The sequence below is a fragment of the Cricetulus griseus genome, chromosome 4 (assembly GCF_003668045.3).
Source record: "Cricetulus griseus strain 17A/GY chromosome 4, alternate assembly CriGri-PICRH-1.0, whole genome shotgun sequence".
Lineage (NCBI taxonomy): Eukaryota > Metazoa > Chordata > Mammalia > Rodentia > Cricetidae > Cricetulus > Cricetulus griseus.
In genome coordinates this window covers 208,820,451-208,835,681 of record NC_048597.1, presented here as the reverse complement: position 1 = coordinate 208,835,681, position 15,231 = coordinate 208,820,451, and the positions used below count along the sequence as shown (strand labels likewise).

The 15,231-nt window shown below is 38.5% G+C and overlaps 1 protein-coding gene across 2 annotated transcripts in view; it reads left to right on the top strand.

Moving 5' to 3' along the window:
- Nucleotides 1-5,382, top strand: part of Nck1 (NCK adaptor protein 1) — a 52,722-nt gene extending 47,340 nt beyond the window's left edge. Inside the window, exons 4-5 of one of the 2 annotated variants that reach the window (XM_027414295.2) lie at nt 700-1,412; nt 3,753-5,382. In XM_027414295.2, the coding sequence (XP_027270096.1) occupies nt 700-1,412; nt 3,753-3,947 (908 nt within the window). In that variant the 3' untranslated portion in view covers nt 3,948-5,382. The remainder of the gene's footprint in view (nt 1-699; nt 1,413-3,752) is intronic. The other variant, XM_027414294.2, reaches the window with a different exon arrangement.
- Nucleotides 5,383-15,231: the final 9,849 nt, after the last annotated feature.

Genomic DNA, 15,231 nt, shown 5'->3' with positions numbered 1-15,231 from the left:
TGCTGAGAAATGATCAGTCCTTAAAATGCCTGATTGCACTTGAAGTGTGCATTAATGGTGATAGGTCCATTTTCTTAGTTCTTTCAGTAAAAACACACTAAACATTCTCTATGTACTAAGTACCCTTCAAGCTCCTTGGGATTTTATCTATGAGCAAAGTGAACAATCCTTGCCTTTTGGGAGGTTTTATGTGAATTGTGATGAAGGGAAACAAATGAGTAAATAATATTTTAAACAGATAATGTAGAGTGATCTGGTTTTGGAAACTAAGAAATTATCAAATGAGATTACCCAGATACAATTTTATATTGTGTATCAGTTACTAATTTCAGTAATTTTTTTTCATTTTTATATAGCTATTTACAAAATCTAGGTTAATAAACTAAGATGTCAAGTGTGGGATTACTGGAGTATTTGTTCTTAATTGTAGCTATGAGAGAAATAAACTATATTAATACTTAAGAGAAATTTCAACATGGCAACTTTACTACGTAGTGATTTCATGGGTTTGGCAGAAGAAAAGAGGAGATAAACTGTCACATGACTGAAGTTCATTTGGTTTGGCTTTGGAAAAAGAACTTGTATTTCATTTCCCAAAAGATGATTACATCATGTTAGTTTGTTTTCTACATTTAGAGGCTTGGGGTAAGTGTGCTGAGTTGAAGCTGTATTCTTACTGCTTTCTCTTTATTTAAACAGGCATTGGAAAAGTGAAAAGAAAACCTAGTGTTCCAGATACTGCATCTCCTGCTGATGATAGCTTTGTTGATCCGGGAGAGCGACTCTATGACCTCAACATGCCTGCTTTTGTGAAATTTAACTACATGGCTGAGAGAGAGGATGAACTGTCATTGATAAAAGGGACAAAGGTGATCGTCATGGAGAAATGCAGTGATGGGTGGTGGCGCGGCAGCTACAATGGACAAATTGGATGGTTTCCTTCAAACTATGTAACTGAAGAAGGTGACAGTCCTTTAGGTGACCATGTAGGTTCTCTGTCAGAGAAATTAGCAGCAGTTGTCAATAACCTAAATACAGGTCAAGTACTGCATGTGGTACAGGCTCTTTACCCGTTCAGCTCATCCAATGATGAAGAACTCAATTTTGAGAAAGGTGATGTAATGGATGTTATTGAAAAGCCGGAAAATGACCCAGAGTGGTGGAAATGCAGGAAAATCAATGGCATGGTTGGCCTGGTGCCAAAAAACTATGTTACCATTATGCAGAATAATCCATTAACCTCAGGTTTGGAACCATCGCCTCCACAGTGTGATTACATTAGGCCTTCACTCACTGGAAAGTTTGCTGGCAATCCTTGGTATTATGGCAAAGTCACCAGGCACCAGGCAGAAATGGCATTAAATGAAAGGGGACATGAAGGAGACTTCCTCATTCGTGATAGTGAATCTTCGGTAAGTTGGTTTTCAAAGGTAAATGGAAATAGAGCTCCAAGCATTTAAAAATAAGGTTGGAGAGGTTGAATAAGTGGCTTCCTTAAACCTAAGTGGTAAGCCGGGACATGATCATAGTGCTCTTTCCAGTGTACCTGTTTTGAATAAGCTGGCTAGCTGGAGCAGTGAATATGTTGTATTAATGGGCTTTCTTCAGTTGTATTGATTTTACATTTCTGGAATATTTTCTGTCCCATTAAACTGAAAAATGAGGAAAACTGAGCATTGGTTTCTTCCTTGAGAGTAGAAAAATGCAAGTTAAATTGCTACTACATGTAAAGTATAAGAATGCAATCATTGTAGTCCTACAGGAATTCTCTACTATAAAAAATAATTATGTGTCTTCATAAATTAGTTGTTTGATTAAAATTCCTTCCTCTCTCCCTCCCCTTCCTCTCTCCCTCAGTGCCTCACTATGTAGCCCTGGCTGCCCTGGAACTCACTGTGTAGAGCAGGCTAGTCTTGAACTCAGAAATCCACCTGCCTCTGCCCTTGCCAGTGCAGGGACTGAAGGTGTGTGACACCATACCTGACAATATGAACTTTTTATTCACCTCCACAACCTTTTTTTGTTTTTTTCACTGTATAGCTGTGGCTGTCCTGGAGCTTGATCTGTAGACCAGGCTGGCCTCTGAACTCAGATCCGTCTGCCTCTGCCTCCCAAGTGCTGAGATTAAAGGCATGTACTGCCATTGCCTGGCCTCAACAACCTATTTGACATCATGTGAAATGTATTTGCAATGAAAAGTAAATTATGTTACAGTACTAGCTAGACAATAAAAACATACAAATTGAAAAATGACATAGCCATTAGTCTCTTTTAAGTGTTACTTTATATGTTAAAATTTGATGGTTCTTGTTTTTCTTAAAAACTTTCTTTCCCTGATAAATGATATCACTATTCTTCTACTTACCAAATTGTGGTTAATACTGACTTTCTGTGAATGTATTGTATAAAAGGTTAAAGAAAATAGTATGTGTATGAGACTGAGATGATTGAACTTCCTGATATGAAATTAGGGAAAATGGTACCTTTAGCCTTTCAGAGACAGATGATTATTAATAGAGAAGTGGAGTCCATTTTCTGTTAAAATCCTGATATGTGGCACACCATTTAAAAGTCACAGACTGTTCAGAAGTATTAGGTTTAAAACAACATCTGCAACTACCACCACCTAATTAAGAAAGAAGGAAGCTTAAATACAGGATGTTATTTTTCATGTGGGTAGAGTATAAATACTAGCCAAAATATATGCTTATTTTTAATACTGTTGTTTTTCAGCTATAGACCTTAAATGTGTGTTTTTGTTTGGCCTGTGCAATTAAAAATCTTTCTAATCCATTGCAAACGACTTATAAAAATCCAGACTTTGGGGCTGAATAGATGGCTCGGCCGTTAAAAGTACTTGCTTTTCTTCCAGAGGACCCAAGTTCAGGACCCACACCATGTCAGGTAGCTTACAGCTACCTGCAGCTCCAGCTCTTAGTGTGATCTGATGCCTCCTTGTACATATAACCCACATGCGCAAAATTTAAAAAATAATAAAAACATCTTTTGAAACTGTAGGTTTCAGATTTCCCTTTAAAAGTTAAAGACCATGGTGGAAAGGTGGCTCAGTGATAAGGAGTACAGCTTGCTTTCTCAAAGGACCCAGTTTCATTCCCAGAACCCACATGGCAACTCAGACCACATAGGCACTGCTCACATGTGATCTACAGGTGCACATGCAAGCAAAACACCCATACACATAAATAAAGGACAAAGACCAGTCCACATGGCATCTATTCCTGCAAAGCAGCAATCACAGAAGAATAGTACGTCTTCTTTAGGCTGGCCATATCCTCATTCTTCTGTCTTGCTTACATTTCTCTTCTGGCATTTGAGGAATTTGTGTTTGTCACCATTTATTAAAGTTTAATTGAATTCTTATTTGTCCTTTACTTTTGAAAATTCAGAGCATTGTATCTAAGTCAGGTACTGTCCAACTCTGAATTGAAAGGGGATGGAGTGAAAGTCTGAAATTTTTCATTTTTTTCTCTCGTTGTAATGGATTTTCTGTGGGCCCTGTGGGTGTTAGGAGACTCTTGAATTCTGTCTAACCAGATATGTGATCCTAGACATGCTCTCTGAGGCTAATTTTCCTCATTTATAAAAAAGGGTTTCTTTTGAGGAATAAAGGAGATTATGTAAATAATTTAGCATAGTGTCTTAATGTTCAGATTTTAGCAGTTATGTTTTATTTTCAGTTCTGATACATGGCTTTCATAATGTTTGCCTCCCCCTCCCCCTTTCTCTTTTAGCCAAATGATTTCTCAGTATCACTAAAAGCACAAGGGAAAAACAAGCATTTTAAAGTCCAACTGAAAGAGACTGTTTACTGCATTGGGCAGCGGAAATTCAGCACCATGGAAGAACTTGTAGAACATTACAAAAAGGCACCAATCTTTACAAGTGAACAAGGAGAAAAACTATATCTCGTCAAACATTTGTCTTGATACTCATCAGCAGTGACTGCTACACAGCTTTAACTCGTCATGTAATTGAAGACTGATCGTGTTGGGCCAATTATACTTGTTTGGAAAGTGCTGGTTCTGAGAACTGACTGTAATACATGAGTATTTTTGTTATAACTCAACCCATACATATATCTGCATATGCAGTGCATCTATATAGAAGAGTTCTTTATTCTTAGTCTTCTATCTTACTGTCTTCTTTGCTTTTTTTTTTTCTCTTTCCTTCTAACAGTTCAAGTTTTGTATTCTGAAAAAGAATAATTTGGTTCAAAAATCTTTATATATGGAAGAGTTCTTTTATTGATGTTTCTTTATTTTCTTGTAAAGACCTCCTGTTCTCCCATAGTTCCTTTTCACATAAAATCCTATCTATATGGCATATGCTAAAGTACATTTCTTGTAAAGTGTTAATCTTTTCTGTGACTAAATAGCAATAATAAACAGGAAACTAGAAATTATTTCCAGATATTGTATCTGTCACAAGCCATTGTAAATATAAAGTATGTTATTTGTGCCTTCATTTTAAAATCCATTCATTGTATTCAAAAGGCCCTGGATATAGGTTAGAAAACATAATTTATGGCTATTTAAACAAAAATGTTAAGAATTAAAGGAGTATTGTTCAAGGGAACAAAGCAGTCCCTGACAGCTGTTGAAATGAAATGGACATTTCCAGTGTCCTTGACCAAAGTGTGTTATATTAGATAATGCCATATTTATGCCACTGTGAAGTAAGTCATGGCCAAGTTTGGGGAAACTAGTAGACAGTGAGATGTTATTTTTTATTTCTCTCTCTCTAAATATCAGTAATCCTACATGGCAGTAATTTAAAGTTTTCTCCTTTCAGCATCCTACCCTCTCCTCCAATATCTGAACAGATTTACTGGAGAACTGTGTTTTGACACTGTTGTATATTGAACCCAAGGTTTCACACATGATAAGTGGGTACTCTGCTGAGTGCCCCTCCTTATCTTTTAGTTTCTTTAACTGGAACAATTAAATGATGTGCTGTGGGGAAATGTGCTATAGTTAGGTAAACTGTATTATTTAATATTTTTACTTTTCATCTAGTACTTTGTGAATGTGAATGAGAGACTAAAGTATTCAATCTTTTGTTAGTCACATTTTTCCTCGTCATTCTGTAAATTTAAATTTAAGCAAAGTAACAAAAGCCCCTGATGCCATATAAGTACAAGAACATTGCTGTTCTTTGTGGTTTTTAGACACTACTGTACAAAAATTATAGCTGATAAAAATTAAAGTTGTGTAATTTCACTTTTTTCTTCATTGTAGTAGTTAAAATTTTTAAATATAAATCTTAAAATCACTTGGAGGCTGATGTTGCCACTGGGTGGCAGCCCTGGCGTCTCCCTCTAACTAGAAGTTAACAAATATAATTAAAGCACTTATGTATGAATTTCCATCTTTATAACACCTGCTTTCAAAGCTTTTTAATTTACATTTGTCTTTGAGTGCTCTTTTGTTTAGGGTAAATGGTATTAGATTAGCTTAATGTAAATAAATGTCATATATGCTTGACTTTGGGACTGTAAAATACTATGAATGCTAAGAAAAACAGTTTAAAAGTGGTTTGCAGAATGAGTAGGTAGTTAGCATTCTTAACAGTTGACACTTTATTTTTGCTTTCTCTTTTGTGTCTTCCTCCCCTCATGAAGCAAAATGGGCCTTTATAAAAAGCAGCAGTTAGGACTTTATCATGGATACAGCTGTTTCTGGAAACCCTCTACTCCACAGCCCATACTTTGTGAAGGTGGCTCTGGAGGAGTGTGGAGGTGGATGGAGTGCATGCATCCTGGAGTTCCTAGAAAATGGAGGTGCTCCAGTAGTTGTACTTTCTGTGAAACAAAACCTAACTCTCACTGTTTTACTTTGTGCTTCAACGTTTGATCAATTTTTTTAAAGTGTCTTAAACCATCTCTTCAATATTGTTAAGCATGAGTTTTACTTGAAGCAATTTTCTTAGAACATCCTTAGAAAATAGCTACATAGTTAGATCGTGACAAACTTGTATTAGAAACAACCCCAGCCTAGTGTCATCTGTGTCTTGACACCTCTCTGTGTGCTAGTTTTAGACTAGGAGGTGGGTCCTGGGGAAGGTACTATTACAGAAGTTTCATCTCTATATGAAGAGCTTTAGTTTAAGAAGAAATTTAGTTTCCCAAATTTAAATACATGTACCTATAATACCACCTGGCTCATGACTACAGAAATTGCTCTAAAGTCTTGGAAGAGATGCTTTGTTTTGTTTTGTTCTTAAACAACTTTATGTGTGAAAGCTTAGCCACAAAAGAAAAGCTATAAATGTTACATCTTCTTGGTCATAAATCTTAGGGGTGAGTTAAATATTCTCATAATGTGTATTGAATATAATCAGTATTCATGTTAACACATACATCTAAGACTATTAAAACTGTTTCACAAATAACACTAAGTAAAATAGAAAACACCCTACCCTGTCGTATAAGCCTATAATTCTGGCTGTTCAAGAGACTGAGGCAGGAGGATCATGAATTTAAGGCCTGCATGAGTAATTTATCAAGACACTGAAAAATGTAGAGCTGGGACTGTAGTTCTGTGGTAGAGCATGCATGAACCCTGGATGCTGTCCCCAGCACCACCAAACAAAAAAACCTGAGCATAGTGCCGGAATAAAAAGACCTAGCAATGAGCAACTTAGGTCATTAGGATATGCCTGCAAATACATGGCTTGTAAATTGTATCCAGCTCTAATGCTCTGCCATGTAATCTAGAGGTTGCAAAAATACGGTCTATGAGGGCATTCTGGGAATTAGGAACAGGTGTTGTCTCCTGGTGTACCCCATCCCTTTACTTGTCAAAAAGTGTAGAATTTTACCTGCTGCTGATGCCTTATTCGTGGGGCAGACAAATGTAGAAGTATTGTTCAACTTGTGTAGTATTCAACTTGACAGCACTTAAAACAGGAGATTGCAGATAGCCTTGTAATTTATGGTTTCCTTTAAAAATAAGCTGACAATGTGAGTTGAATTTCCGAGTTAATCATCAGCTGGAACCTAGTGTGGATGGTCCCATAATGTGCATGGTGAAAGACATTCAAACAGAATAATAAAGTCTCTCCCAACTCTTGCCCCATAATATATAGCCAAATTGATTTCCTATTTCTCCCTATTTTTCCTGTTGCTTGGAGAGTTTTTGGATTTGAATATGAAGTGGCCATTTTTTAGAAACTGTTCCCATGGCCAAATCAATTAATTAGGAATGTAGCATTGCAGCTCTTGCTTTTCCATTTTAATTCTGTATTACAAGAAAAAGAAACCTTTGTATAGCTCTCTTAACTGTGTTCAGGTCTTCACAACTTTGGACACTTCTTGAATTTTGTTCAACATTTTCTGAATCTCATCCAGGGGACTAAAAAACCAAATTTCTGATTCTGTTGCAAGGTAGACAGATATGAGGTAGATATGCTGGTTCGATGGTGTTCAGCAAGTTTGTGACTCAGCTCTGCTGTGTTCTGCTGTGTTCTAAACACTGCAGACAGCAAAACAAGCAGCACACACTTCACACCCCAGTTTCTTGCTGTTACATGTGTGTTTTTTTAGTTTACTTACAGGAGCCTCTTGATCTGGAAGTGCATGTGGTTTGCTGAGACTTGTTGAATAAAATAGGAAATGAACTGTGCTTGCTGAGGGAAAGAAAAGTTTCGATTGTCATTGGCTATATATACAGAATGGTTTTTAAACCAAATTAAGAATGTTTTTCTGGCCAGAACGCTTTGGTTGTATCAGTTTCAGAACTGGTTTGATGCCTTCAGTAGCTTAGCAGGGACAAGCTGGCTGATGTATTTATTTTTGTAGTGCTGGACAATGGAACAGCTGCCTCTTGCATGCTGGGAAAGTATTCAACCAACTGTGATTGTAAATGTTTCCACTCAGATTACATAAGCTTACAGCACAGGGAAAGCTGGTCTCACTGTTGGAAGTTTTATTTATTACTGCAAAGGTTTTCTCTCTCCTGTTGTACCCCATGGACCACTTAAACAGGAAAACAAAACATAGCATTTTGAAATAGTTATCTAGTATATAGGAAAAAAAGAAGATTGTTTTAAACCAACTTTTGGGTTCAGATATATCTTAATGAACCTGCAGTTATCTATCTTTGGAAAATTGTTGAGACAAAAAGATGGCCGGGTGTTGGTGGCCCACACCTTTAATCCCAGCAGAAGCAGGCGGATCTCTGTTGAGTTTGAGGCCAGTCTGATCTCCAGAGCGAGTGCCAAGATAGGCTCCAAAGCTACACAGAGAAATGCTGTCTCGGAAAAAAAAAAAAAGATGGATTCCAGAAAGGGGCTACCTGTTGTCTAAATATAGGCTAAACACAGGAACAGTTGGGATAGTTTTGAAAACTTACAGAAGAAATCAGGAACTCCTGAGTAAGCATGGCTTCTCTAGAGGAAATGGTGTCAAAACAAAGGTTCTATGTTTTCTAAACTGTAGATAAAGGGAATATTACAGAGAACAGATACCGATTTCATTGAGGCATAATCGCTTAGTTTCAAAATGAAAAGTTTAGTTTTGGATTGTTGATACTGTTGATCCTGCATATCCCTCAAAGCCATGCGTTAAATTCTTGGTTCCCATCTGGAGCCACTTTCTCAGAAGGTGGTGAAACCTTCAGGAGATGGGGCCTCCCCCTCTTTTTCTTCTGTTTCTCATCTAAAACAATCCTACCTTTAAGTTGATTATTTTGTTGCTCAAGCATGAGGCTGCTTTTACCCTGCATTACAATGAAAAAAAAATTAACAAGGCTTTGGTGAAATTTGCATTCTGGGGATGCAAAACCTAAATGGAGAGAGGAGTTGTGCATTGAAAGACAAGTGGGTGAAGCTGTAGCACATAGTTGTGGGTGTTAACAGGTGGAATGTCTGATAAAATTGGCTTATATGTCGTGGGCTCCACTTAGAGCCAACCAGTGATTGAAAAACAGTAGCCAAAATCATTAGAATATCATGTAGATACTCACTTTACAAAGCATGTTTCTGATTTCCAGAACTTTAAACTGGTATTTGTTTTATTCAGATATGGAACTTTTAACTTGTAGGGCAGTTCAGAATAAATCTCAATTCTCTGTCTTAATAGGAGTTATTGGGTAGTGTTACATAGAAACCAGGTATAACTACACAAAGGTGGCATTGTTACAGACTTAAAGGTTTTAACCCATTAGTTCCAAGAGGTTAATTTCTTGAAAACCATCAGATTTAAATGACTATGTTCCAAGGAGTTTTTAAAAAAATTTTTTTTTAATTTTATTTTTTTTGGATGTGTGTGGGTATTTTGCTTGCATTGTGCTCTTAGAGGGAGACCCAGGGCTTTGGCTCTCTGGAGGACTGGAGAAGGTTGTAAGTCAACATTGGCTAGAAGTTGAACCCAGATCCTCTGGAAGAGTAGCTGGTGCTGTTAACTGCTGAACCATTTCTCCAGCCTCTCAGCCGAAGCTTAAAAGTCAGACAAGACCTTGAAAACTGGAGTTTGGAAATTACAGCTGGAGGAAAGTTGTTGGAAACAGAAGAATCTAAAAGTGAATTTCACTGTTTTAAATTCTCTGTGTGACTTCCAGGAAAAAGAAATGAGAGCTAAATGGTATATGTGCACACAGGCATAAATAAATGGGAATCTTTGTGCAAGCAGGGTAAGTGAAGATTATAACAGAGTAAAGTAATTGACCGTTTGGCCTGTTCCTGGATTCTTTCAGTCTGATAAGTGAGTCTCGGATTGGGGGTGAAAAGAATGACCATCCAAGTTTTCTTTCTGCCTCACTTATCTTTACCTTTACACAAAGTTCTTGTTCTTTCTAACAAAATTACATCCCAAAGATTTTGGTAGCAAATGGGGAGAAATGCTATTTTTAAACTACCCACATACTCATCCATTCACCTGTTCATCTTCAGGCCTGAATGATCCTCCAATTCTGCAGAAAATCCCATAAATTCTGACAAAATGGCTGGGGATATTGCTCAGTTCGTAGAGTAGTGCCTATCATTCACAAGCCTCTGGGTTTGATTTTCATCGCCATATAAATCATGTTGATGTACACCAATCCCAGCACTTGTCGATGGAGGTAAGAGGATCAGGAAGTTAAAGTTCATCCATAAATTGGCCAAATAGTGAGTTTGAGTCCATTTGGCTCCTTGAGACCTTGGGTCAACAAAAAACAAACCTGCAGGCAAATGGATAAAGGACAGTTTGGTTTGGGCGTGTTGCATAGACAAGAAATCCCAACTGGTTGAAGAGATAGTATAGGAAAAGAATTGACAAAGCAGAAGAGAAACAAGCAAGAGCAGAGCTAGCAGTATCAGGTAATAGTTGAGCAAAGGAGGCATAGCCATCTAGAAGCTCTCACCTAGTCTAATGGCCCAGGCAGAGGCAGAGCATCTGAGTTTCTTACTGGGTGTTGACCCAGGTTATTGGTTTTTGTTGTATGGTTTTTGTGTTTTTTTTTTTTTTTTGGGGGGGGGGCTTTAAGATAGGGTTTCTCTGTGGCTTTGGAGGCTGTCCTGGAACTAGCTTTCAAACTCACAGAGATCCAACTGCCTCTGCCTCCCGAGTGCTGGGATTAAACATGTGTGCCATAAATACGTAAATTGTTTTATTCAAGTGTGGATGCTTTTTCTGCTTTTTTTTTTTTGTCTGTTTACTGCTCTTCTCAGCTTATTCAATAAACTTGCATTTTGAGGGTTACATTAACAATTGTACCTTGAAAGGTGCAGATCTTTGGAATGGAGTGGAAAGATAATGACCTGAAAAGGGCTCCACAGACCACATGCTGTCATCTCAGCTGCAGAGGATCAGGTTAGTGGGAAGAACCAGGAATAAACTTCTACAGTATCTATGCAACTGATACTATGATCCCCTCCTTTCTTGCTGGGAGAGGAGTCTTTTACTACAAAACTGCAGCAGCATTTGGTGTGTGGTCACTGAGGAGTGAGCCTCACTAATGCTAGGCAGGCATTCTGATGCCACCCAGTCAATACCCTCTCTTCTCTTTCCCCAAATTTAGGACTTGTAGGTGGTAGGAGAACTTTATTGTCCAGTTTATTTAAAAATTTTACACTGCTAGGAAGTGAACCTGGGCTCTTCTTGCATGTTCTAGGAAAGCCCTCCACCACTGAGCTACATCCCAGCATTTAAAAGAAAAAAAAATATCAAAGCCCTAATTAAAAAAACTGAAGTTCCAAGAACCAAATTTGAGAAAGATTAATTCAAAAGCTAGATTAGGCTAATGACATTACCTCTTACTGCCTCGTGGGTGTTTGCTGCCCAGGATTGAAACTCCTTGTAGCTGGGCTGGGTTGTCTTGGTATATAGACTCATGCCAGGCAGAACTAACCATTTTAAGACCCCATGGCTCAGTGGCAGACTGGCCCACAGCTCAGCTGTGTGAGGCTTACTCTTGATTGCATTTTGTCTGTTTACGTTTTCTTTTGTATCCTCTGATTCATTATGTATTCTCAATTTCTCAAATGTTCCATTTTTGGGCTTTGCTTAAGTTGTTCTATCTGGACTGCTGAATCATGAACTCATCTAACCCCTTCTGTTCAAACACAGATGGGTATATTCTTGAAATTCCATTCTGAGGCCCACTTCCTGCTTATTCTCTAAACCTTTGTTAATTTCATGAGTCACACCCCTTTTAGTGTTAACTGGGAAGCAGTTGAGGTAAGTGAAAATAAGTTGGAGTTGGGCATATTTCTGCTGGATTTCCTGTCCCCATTCTTGATTCCCACAACTATTTTGCAATGCATTACTGTATTTTCTTTGTAAATGAAAAAGAAATGTAAGGCTGATGGAGTTGTTTTCTTCCTCTTTGCATAAAATGGTCATTACTTTTTCCATTTACTCTTCAACCCACAATGGTCTAGGTTCTTATCCAAGGCTTCCACAGGAACTCCTCTTGCTGGGATTACAATGACTTTCCAGTTGTTACATCCAGAGGACATTTTTCAATGATTAACTCACTAGGGACTGTTCTGAACTCTGCCTCAACAATCACATCATGCCTCATTGTTTTTAGAACCACTTCTCTGAGATACCACTCCCATCCCTGTCTTCCTAGTTCATGTCCTTACCTTGGTCTTTATATATCTCTGCACATGCTCTTTAGTGGACATGTTCTGTTTGCACAAGCTCACCTACTACCCATAAAACACCATAGGCAGGGGAGAGGGATCATTTCCTTGACATCAGTTGGAGATAGATTATTTACATAGTGGGGATTGTGACTTGCTCACATAAATGCTTCAAAGTGTATAAGTCTGAGCACATGCAACCTCTTTCTGCAGACCTGTGACCCTGCCTGCCCTAACCCCACCCTACTCTGTTCCTTTCTATTCTTTCTTTTGAGGTCTTGCTTTCCACCCAGTTTCCCAAACCAGAACTGGAAAGTCGTGTTTGGCATCCCGGCCTTTCCCAATCCATACAGCATGTAGGAGCTGCTATTCTAAGTCCTGTATCATAAGGTTTTTGTTTCTTCCCACAGACATGGGAAACCTAGCTTAGGCTGACAGTATCTCTTACCCTGATGCCTGCCAGAGCCCCCTCTAGTCTGTCTCTTGGCTTTCTCAGCGACCTTTTAAGGCTCAAATGCAGAGAATGCCACCATCAGACCTGAGCTTGAAATCCTGCTCTTGATACTGCTCTTTGGATAAACTGGAAGCCACTAAGAAAACCAGACTCTTGTTTCTATCTGCCTCACCACATCTCGCTCCTTGCTATTTGTATAAAACTTAGGATTTTTCTAAACATGATGTGTGGCTAATTCTTTCTCCTGAGTACAATACTCTGTGCTAGTATCCTCCTCAGGAAGCCTTCTAGGATTCCTTAGATTGGATCAGGTGTTTCCAGTATCGCCAGTGGTTCTTTCATTGTATTCAATATTGCCCCATGGTTATTATTGTATGCATCTTCATTAATTGGGAAAGGATAAGAACTTGTTGAATTTCAAGGTTTTGCACATAGTGAACTCCTAGGGAATGTTTGTTGAATGAATCAGTGAATGAACAACCCAAAATTATCTTGCAAATAAGTTAAGAAACTGGAACCAAAATATGTTCAATTCAAAAATCATTGTGCATTCTCAAACCAGTGCTCGTTTTACCTTTATAATTTGTGCATTGGGGTTTTTAAAGTCCTCAGGGAGTTGGAGTTTAAGAGGCCAATTTCTGTTACAGGATTTCATTTCAAAAACTTTTTAATTGGTTTTAATTTTTAGTAGTGCATTCTTGATTCAATAATCAGGATTAGATAAAGAATCTTGTTCATGTTTTAAATCTCCATTTCCTATTCCTTCTACCTCAAGGTGCCAATCTTGTTAGCATATCATGTCCTAGATTTTCTTTTTTGCAGACTTGCAAATATAAAACTATTACTCTTTACCTTTTCACTTTTAAAATGGTATTTAAAATTGAGGCAACAGAACCAGGATGTGGGGTTAAGAAGGAGGCAGAGGCAGGTGGGTCGCTGTGAGTTCAAGGTCAGCCTGATCTACAGAGTGAGTTAGGACCACCAGGGCTATAAAAAGAAACCTGTCTTGGACCCAAAAAAAAAAAAAAAAAAAGGAATGAGACTACAGGAGTGGGATGTAGCGTAGTGGCAGAGTGCTTTTATAGCTTGCACAAAGCCCTGGGTTCAGTCCCTAGTACTGTAGAATACAGTAGTGATAAATCATTTAACTTCTGCACTTTTCCACAAGTATGAATTAGCAAACAGCTAATTAGCTCCCAGCTTGGATGAATAGACAGAGGCACTTGGCAGAGGATGCTACTTGGTGAGTAGGGAAAATAATCCTGGTTGTGCACTGACTTCTGGTAAGAGCCAGGGCCCTCCACAACTGAGCCTGTATGCCCAGATGTCTCCCTCTGGCCGATGTCTCAAGTTCCCCAGTTATCTTTTCTCTGGAACTCCCACAGGCCGCTCCCCTTGATGCAATATCTGGGTTTGGGCAGAAAGGAGGGTGCTGCAGAGTACGCCCATTCTGAGCATTTGAGCCAGCTCCTCTTTCCAGAACAATTCAAGCTTCATTGCAACTCTAACCTCAGCACCAACTTCTGCTTCCCGAAGCAAGATGGCTAGGGTGGGCAGAAAGCTTCATTCTGGAAGGAAACAGTGTTTCAGGGCCAACTGAGCTTGCCAGAGACCTGCACACAGAACACAAGGCGGCAGTGGTTCCACAGGAGTCTGCACAAGTCTTATCATGTGGATTTTCTGCAGCCTGATCTCATGTTTTCTCACAGGTAAGAATCTGAGTCTGAGCCTTGGATATAGGTTAAGAAGGTGACAGGACTTTCCTGGTTTGGGGGTTGAATTAAAATGGTTTGTTTTGTTTTGTTTTTGGTCTTTTGTTTCTTTCAGACAGGGTTTCTCTATGTAACAGTCCTGGCTGTCCTGGAACTCTTTGTAGATCAGGCCGGCTTTGAACTCACAGAGATAAACCTGCCTCTGTCTCCCCAGTGCTGGGACTAAAGGAGTGCACCACCATTTCCCAGCATAAAATGTTTTTTAAAACCTTTTTGTCTCATCTTCCACATCTTAAATGCCTGCATTCAGTATCCACAGACCAGTCTAGAAAGATGTCATCAATATAGTTTACAGAATTCTATACACGTTGCTATTTATTTCATTTGGTATTTAAGGGTTAAAGTGTAGTTATAGCAGTCATTTTCCATGTGGCACTTAAAATGATTAAAAATTCTAGCAAACACAAAAGACATAATTTATAAGCTTCGTATTGGACATAAGATTTATAAAACTTAGATTTCTCTTCATCATCACAGAAAAAGGTACTTCACACCATTTAAAAAAAAAAAGATTTGGTTTGGGGCATTTTCTCTGCTAGTAAGATTATGTAATTTTCTGTGCCACTCCTGGCTCCTTATAACTACCTCCTTTATTGTTCCCAAACTGCAGTTCCTTACCTACAAATGCTTCAAGTCAAACTGCATTTAAGAAACGTCTAGTGTTAATACTCCAAGGTATTGTTACTTTGTGGTGTCAGTGGGAGCCTTGAGTACTTAAGCAGCAAATCAGTACTAAGGCAACTTGGAAATTTTTAGCTTACATGGAAAGGAATGGTTTCTGTGCCACTCCAGGCTCCCAAACTTTCAGGGTTCCAAAGGCTCAGCAAATGATGTCCAAATTCTGCTCACTTCTCATGTGCATATTCAAGTCTCACCCTATATTTATTTGAGCCTATTTCTCCCTACTTTTAGAAGATA